At 22.5% G+C, this 8,852-nt stretch overlaps 2 protein-coding genes and 1 pseudogene across 3 annotated transcripts in view; 1 reads left to right on the forward strand and 2 right to left on the reverse strand.

The window, feature by feature from the left end:
• Positions 1 to 8,852, reverse strand: part of LOC124359294 (5-hydroxytryptamine receptor 1) — a 411,266-nt gene that overhangs the window by 36,222 nt on the left and 366,192 nt on the right. The gene's annotated exons all lie outside the window — the stretch shown is intronic.
• Positions 2,281 to 3,568, forward strand: LOC124361009 (NADH-ubiquinone oxidoreductase chain 5-like). Its single transcript, XM_046815045.1, is given in 1 exon segment — positions 2,281 to 3,568. A coding segment is annotated over 1 exon segment (1,095 nt). The 5' UTR covers positions 2,281 to 2,473.
• LOC124359296 lies at positions 6,443 to 7,109 on the reverse strand (annotated as a pseudogene).

An 8,852-nucleotide genomic window follows, 5' to 3' on the forward strand; every position in this document is an offset into this window, starting at 1 on the left:
TTTCGTAAAGGGCCTTCATGTAATTTGACAATTTTTGTTGTTGAAATTATAGTCAATAATAAAAAGATTACTATAATTATAGTAATGATTATTGATTTTTCATTGTACAAATTGATTATTGATATTTTTTCTATTGGGCTATGTTCTGATAATTCCAATTTATCTATTACTTGATTTTCATTTATTATTTCATCACTGATAATAATAAAAATAATTATTGTTAATGTTATATTTATGTTTAATTTAAATTTTTCATTTGATGCAATTCTTCTTATATATATAAATAGAATTATTAACCCCCCAATTATTATTAAAAATGTAATTATTATAAATCATGTTGTATTTATTATTTTATTTATTAACATACATATAAATAATGTTTGTACAATAAGTATTATCCCTATAGACATAGGGTTTTTTAATATAATAAGTATTATTGGGATAATAATTATAATTTTTAACAGTGTAATTTTAATTACAGCAAATAGTTTATTAAAATATTAATTTTGGAGATTAAAGATGTAAATTCTACTTTGCTGATGTTTTAAACATAGAAATCTAAATTTAGTTTACAAGACTAATATTTTATATTAAATTATTAAAACTAATGAATTTTCTCTTTTTTTTACTTATATTTATATTTAGTTTAATTTCTATAATTTATATTCGTAATCATATTCTGTTATGTTTATTAAGATTAGAATTTTTAGTTTTATCCCTTCTTTGTATAATTATATTGATTTGTTTAATATCTAATTATACATTTTATCTTTATATTTATTTTATAACTTTTTATGTTTGTGAGGGTGTTCTAGGTTTAAGAATTTTAGTTTCTTTAATTCGAAGTCATGGAAATGATTATTTGAATTCTATTATATTATGATAAAATTTATTTTATTTGTTTTTGTTTTTAATCCCCTTTTTATTTATTAATTATTGATTTTTAATTCAGTTTTTTTTATTTTTTTAATATTGTTATTTTTAGTAAATAGTTGTTATGGGTTTTTTGGTTCAGTTAGTTATTTTTTTGGTATTGATAATATTTCTTATGGTTTAATTATTTTAAGAATTATAATTAGTAGTTTAATGATTTTATCTAGATCATCTATTTTTGGTTCATTAATATCTTCATTTTTTTTATTTTGTTGTTATCTATTAATAATTAGTTTAATTTTAATTTTTTGTGTTATAAAGATAATTATTATATATTTTTTTTTGAGTTTAGACTTATTCCCCTTTTTTTTAATTATTATAGGTTGAGGATATCAACCAGAACGTTTAATTTCAGGTTTATACTTGTTTTTTTTATACTTTGTTAGCTTCTTTACCTTTATTATTAGTAATTATTTACTTGTATATAAGTTTTGGTAGTATAAGTTTTGATTATAATTTTGGTGTCTCATTAAGTTTTATAATACATTTTATAATATTAATTGCTTTTATAGTTAAATTGCCCTTGTATATATTTCATTTATGATTACCTAAAGCTCATGTTCAAGCTCCTGTAAGAGGGAGAATAATTTTAGCTGGTCTACTATTGAAAATTGGTGGTTATGGCATTCTTCGTTTTATATTTATTTATGAATATTTGTTTATTAATTTTAGATGATTTTGATATTCTTTAGCATTAGTTGGTTCTTGTTTAGTTAGATTAGTATGTTTAATCCAAGGTGATGTAAAATGTTTAATTGCTTATTCTTCTATTGCTCATATAGGTATATGTTTAATAGGAATGTTATCAATAACTAAATTTGGTTTAATTGGTTCTTATTTAATAATAATTGGTCATGGACTTTGTTCATCAGGTTTATTTTGTTTGGCTAATATTTCTTATGAACGTTTTTTGAGCCGTAGTTTTTTTATTAATAAGGGTTTAATATTATTTATGCCCAGAATAAGAATAATATGGTTTATATTTTGTTCTTTTAATATAAGTTGCCCCCCTAGAATTAATTTTATTAGTGAAATTATAATTATAAATAGAATAATTATATATTGATCTGGTTCATTAATTTTTATTATTTTAATATCTTTTTTTACTGCTTGTTTCAGATTTTACTTATTTAGTTTTACACAACATGGTAAATATCATAATTTGTATTGTTATAGTCTTGGGAATGTTCGTGAGTACCTTCTTATAATTGTTCATTTAATACCATTATTTTTAATTCTTTTATTTATAGATTGTATTTTTTGATAATTTAAGTAGTTTAAAAAAAATAAAGAGTTGTGGTTTCTTAGATGTATATTACCTTAAATTTTGTTAAAATTAAATGTTTACTTATATTGATTTTTGATTTTATTTATTTTTTCTGTTTTCTTATTTATTATTTCTTTATATTTTATGTATAATGGAATGTTTTTAATATTGGAGTGAAATATTCTATTAATTAATTCTTTAAGAATTAATTATTTGATAATTTTTGATTGAGTATCTATTTCTTTTTCATCAGTTGTTATATTAATTTCTTCAATGGTTGTTTTTTACAGTTCTGATTATATAGGTTTTGGTTATTATAATAGAAATCGTTTTTTGTTTTTAGTTATTTTGTTTGTTTTTAGTATAATTTTAATAATTATCAGACCTAATTTAATTAGAATTCTTTTAGGTTGGGATGGGCTAGGTCTTGTATCTTATTGTTTAGTTATTTATTATAATTCAATGAAAAGATATTTAGCTGGAATAGTTACTTGTCTAACTAATCGAATTGGTGATATTGGTTTATTAATTTCTGCTTGTTGAATTATATCTTATGGGGGATGACATTTTATGTATTACTTAGATTATTATAATGAATATATTTTTTATTTAATAATTATTTCTTGTTTTACAAAGAGAGCTCAAATTCCTTTTTCTTGTTGGCTACCTGCTGCCATAGCAGCTCCGACACCTGTTTCTTCATTAGTTCATTCATCTACTTTAGTTACAGCTGGAGTTTATCTATTAATTCGTTTTTATAATAGTTTCAATTTTAATAATTATATATTTTTATTTATTAGTTTGATAACTATAACTTTTTCTTCTATTTGTGCAATTTATGAATTTGATTTAAAAAAAATTATTGCTTTATCTACTCTAAGCCAATTAGGTTTAATAATAAGTTCTTTATTCTTAGGTCTTCTTGATTTATCATTTTTTCATTTATTAAGACATGCTATATTTAAATCTCTATTATTTCTTTGTTCAGGTATTTTTATTTTTTATATAAATGATAATCAAGATATTCGATTAATGGGATCAGTATGTATATTAATACCTTTTACAACTTCTTGTTTTAATATTGCTAATTTAACTTTATGTGGAATTCCATTTTTATCTGGATTTTATTCTAAGGATATAATTATTGAATATATAGTAAGAAATCAATTAAATTATTTAGTTTTGGTAATTTTTTACTTTTCTCTAGGTTTAACTGCTTTTTATAGATTTCGTTTATTTTATTATTCAATGATTCATAGTAATAAGTTTATTAGTATAAATTTTATTTATGATGAATATTTATATATAAAATTAAGAATTTTTATTTTAACTTTATTTTCGGTTTTCACTGGGTGTAGAATGCTTTGATTAATAAATTTTGATTTCTATTTTATTTTACTTCCGATAAAGCTTAAAATAGCTTCTTTACTATTAGTTTTAATAGGTATTTGATTAGGTATAGAATCTTGTAAATTTAATTACTATTTTAATATAACTTATTATTTATTTAATGGCAACATGTGATTTATATCTAGTTATTTAAATTTTTTTATATAAAAATGTTTATTTATTTTCTGAAAATTCAAAATCTAATTCTTTAATATGAAGTGAATACTATGGGCCTATAGGTATTTCTTATTATTTATTAAATCTATCAAATTTTATTCAATTTTATTCTATAAATAATTTAAAGGTTTTTTTATTAACATTTTTAATTTGATTTATAATTTTAATTTGTTACTATAGCTTAATTAGAGCATGATACTGAAGATATTAAGGTGATTATATTTCTAGTAACAATCCATAGGAATTAAATTCCTTTTTTTTAATGAAAATAAAATGTTTTTTAAACTATATGGATAAGAGGTAAACGGAATTGAACCGCTTAAGAAATTAGTTAGCAGCTATCTCTTTAACTTAACCTCTTTTAGTTAGAATAAATTCATTATTCTTATTAACAATAAGATGCCTCTAATTTTGGCTTTAACTAAAACATGGGAAATCTATTCCTAATTTTAGGTCGAAACTAAATGTAACTTTTTTTACTTCTATGTTAAGATTAGCTTATTAAGCACCTTTTGAATGCAAATCAAATATTATAATTAAATATAATCCTATTTAGCTCAATTTAATATTCCATTATATCATTCATGGTATAAACCAATTATTAAAATTAAAATGAATATAATTGAAGTTAGTAATCATGTTATTATATTTACATTATATATAGTTAAAATTATAGGTAAAATAATGATGATTTCAATGTCAAAAATTAAAAATAAAACAGCAATTAAGAAAAAATGAATAGAAAATGGTAATCGTTTATGAGAAATTGGATTAAACCCACATTCAAATGGAGTTGATTTTTGGTATTCAATAATACTTTTTTTACCAATTATAATAATTAATATTATAATAATTAATATAAGGATTATAGTAATAAAAAAAATTATAGTTAAATTTATTATTCATTTTAATTAATAAACCTTCAAGTTGGAAGCCTGATATACTTTTTATAATAAATGAATTATCTACCTCATCAGTAAATTGAAATATATAAGAATAATCAAACAACATCAACAAAATGCCAATATCAAGCTGATGCTTCAAATCCCACGTGGTGAGTTCTTGAAAAATGTAATTTTAATATTCGGAGTAATGATACAATAATAAAAATTGTTCCAATAATTACATGAATTCCATGAAATCCCGTTCTTATAAAAAATGTTCTACCATAAATTGAATCAGAAATACAGAAAGGAGATTCAATATATTCATATGTTTGTAAAGCAGTAAAATATATTCCTATAATTACTGTGACAACTATTCTTTGAACTACTTGTGTATAATTTTTATTAATTAATGCATTATGAGCTCATGTTATTGTAATACCAGAATATAATAAAATTATAGTATTTAATAAAGGAATATTTATAGGATTAAATGTTTTAATCCCAACTGGAGGTCACTGTAACCCAATTTCAATTGTTGGTGATAATCTTCTATGAAAGAATGATCAAAAAAATGAAGAAAAAAATAATACTTCAGATACAATAAATAATACTATTCCTCATTTTATTCTTAATGAAACTTTTCTGGTATGTAATCCTTGAAATGTGGCTTCACGTGTTACATCACGTCATCATTGAATTATTGTTAAAATTACAATAATAAATCCTAGAATGAATAATATTATATTAAATTTGTGGAATCATATTACTATGCCTGAAGTAATGGTTATGACTCCAATTGATCCAATGATAGGTCATGGACTATTATCAACTAAATGAAAGGGATGATTATTCATTTTAAATTTCTCTAGAATATAGGTTTATTAGTGTTATAAATACATATGATTGAATAATAGCTACTGCAAGTTCAAATGTTATTAAAATTATAAATATAATTATTAATATTAAAATTATATAATAATTTGTTGCATTGTTTCCTAAAAGTGACATTAATAAATGTCCTGCAATTATATTTGCTGTTAATCGCACTGCTAATGAATCAGGTCGAATTAAATTTCTAATCGTTTCAATAAGAACTATAAATGGCATTAAAATTCCTGGCGTTCCAGTAGGTACTAAATGAATAAATATATGATTTGTCTTATTCACCCAACCATAAATTATAAGTGAAAGTCATAATGGTAGTGCTAATGATAAACAAAATAATAAATTAGAAGATGATGTAAAGATATAAGGAAGTAATCCTATTAAATTATTAAATAAAATTAAAATAAATAATCTTATTATGATTAATCTTGTTCCTTTTAAGTTTATTAATGATTTATTTTCATTATGTAAAATACTAAGTAATGAATTGAATAATAATGAAATTTTATTGGGTATAAGTCAAAATTTTAATGGAATTAAAAACATAAAAATACATGTTCTCATTCAATTTATTGAAGAATAACCTGTACAGGGATCAAATACAGAAAATAAGTTAGTTATCATTTTCAATTATATTCAACAACTTTATATTCTTTTTTACTTGATGATATTAAATTAAAATTAAAGTATACTACGGTTATAATTAATATTAGTGTTATAATAAATATAAACATTAATGTTATTCATCATATAGGGGATATTTGTGGCAACGAAAACTATAATATATACTTCTTTAACTTGACAAATTAATATTTTGATTAAACTAAGTTTTCCATTAGAAGTATTTGTTAATATACTATAATTTGATTTAAGAGATCAACACTTACATTTAAGTTATCTAATGAATAAGAATTTAATCAATTAATAAATCTTTTAAGGTTAACTCTTTCAATTACAATTGGTATAAAACTATGATTAGATCCACAAATTTCTGAACATTGACCAAAAAATAACCCAGGTCGATTTATTAAAATTGATCCTTGATTAATCCGACCAGGTGATGCATCAATTTTTACACCAATAGATGGAATTGTTCACGAATGAATAACATCTGTTGATGTCACTAAAATACGAATTTGAATATTATAAGGCAATACAATTCAATTATCTGTGTCTAATAATCGAAATTCACTTGATTCTAAATCAATAGTTGGCTTTATATATGAATCAAATTCAATTTTCTTAAAATCTGAATATTTATAAGATCAATATCATTGGTGCCCAATTGCTTTGATTGTAATTAATGGGTTATTAATTTCTTCAATTATATATAAAATTCGCAATGAAGGCAAAGCAATAAAAATTAATAATACAGCTGGCAAAATAGTTCAAATTAGTTCAATTAATTGTCCTTCAAGTAAAAATCGATTAATATATTTGTTTATAAAAAGTATAACTATTATATATCTAACTACTGTAGTAATTATAATTAAAATTATTATAGTGTGATCATGAAATATAATTAGTTGTTCTATAATTGGGGATACTGCATCTTGAAAGGATAATATTTTTCAATTACAAATTTCTAGAAAAATAATTATATTTATATATGAATCTTAAATTCATTGCACTAATCTGCCATACTAGAAATTAGTTAATATAGGTAATTCTCTGTATGAATGTTCCTCTGGGGGTAATTTTTGTAATCATTCAATTGAGTTTGTATTGTTATTTGATGAAATAACTATTCGTTTTGAAATTATTCTTTCTCAAATAATAAACATTATAATTATGATTCTAATTAATGAAATTAATCTCCCTAATGATGAAACTAAATTTCATGTTAAATAAGTATCAGGGTAATCTGAATAACGTCGAGGCAATCCTCTTAAACCTAAGAAATGTTGAGGGAAAAACGTTAAGTTTCACTCCAATAAATATAGTAAAAAATTGAATTTTTAATCATTTTGGATTTATAGTTATACCAGTAAATAATGGATATCATTGAATGAACCCTGCTATAATTGCAAATACTGCTCCTATAGATAAAACATAATGGAAATGAGCAACTACATAATAAGTGTCATGTAGAATGACATCAATAGAAGAATTAGATAATACAATACCTGTTAGCCCTCCTATTGTAAATAAAAAAACAAATCCAGCTGATCATATTATTGAAATTGATATACCATTTGATATACCATGTATTGTTGCTAATCATCTAAAAATTTTAATACCTGTAGGTACTGCAATAATTATAGTTGTGGAAGTAAAGTATGCACGGGTATCTACATCTATTCCAACAGTGAATATATGATGAGCTCATACTACAAATCCTAATAAACCAATTGACATTATAGCATATACTATACCAATATATCCAAATGATTCATTTTTTCCTCTTTCCTGGGTAATAATATGTGAAATTAATCCAAATCCTGGTAAAATTAAAATATAAACTTCAGGATGGCCAAAAAATCAAAATAAATGTTGATATAAAATTGGATCCCCACCCCCTGAAGGATCAAAAAATGATGTATTAATATTTCGGTTAGTTAATAGTATAGTAATTGCCCCAGCTAATACAGGTAATGACAATAAAAGTAAAATTGCAGTAATTAAAACTGATCAAACAAATAAGGGTGTTCGGTCAAAATTTATCCCAATTGCCCGTATATTAATAACTGTGGTAATAAAATTTACGGCCCCTAAAATTGAAGAAATACCTGCTAGATGCAATGAGAAAATTGCCAAGTCAACTCTTGGTCCTGAATGAGCTACATTTGATGAAAGAGGAGGATATACAGTTCAACCTGTACCAACCCCTATTTCAACTATTGATCTTACTATTAGTAAGGATAATGAAGGGGGTAATAATCAAAATCTTATATTGTTTATTCGTGGAAATGCTATGTCAGGTGCACCAATTATTAATGGAAGAAGTCAATTACCGAATCCTCCAATTATAATAGGCATAACTATGAAGAAAATTATAATAAAGGCATGAGAAGTAACAATTACATTATATAATTGATCATTTATTAGAAATGGTCCAGGTTGAGCTAGTTCGATTCGAATAATTATTCTTAATATTATTCCAACTATCCCAGATCAAATCCCAAATAAAAAGTATAGAGTTCCAATGTCCTTATGATTTGTAGAAAATAATCATTTATTCATTGCTATTAAGGTGTCTGATGAAAGTGGTAAACTGTAAATTTACTTATGAATTTTAAATTCCCTTAATATAGTCTTATAGTTTAAGAAAAACGTTAAATTGCAAATTTAAAATTAAATTAATTTAAGACTTA

The sequence above is a fragment of the Homalodisca vitripennis genome, chromosome 4, assembly GCF_021130785.1.
Source record: "Homalodisca vitripennis isolate AUS2020 chromosome 4, UT_GWSS_2.1, whole genome shotgun sequence".
In the NCBI taxonomy this organism is placed as follows: Eukaryota; Metazoa; Arthropoda; class Insecta; order Hemiptera; family Cicadellidae; genus Homalodisca; species Homalodisca vitripennis.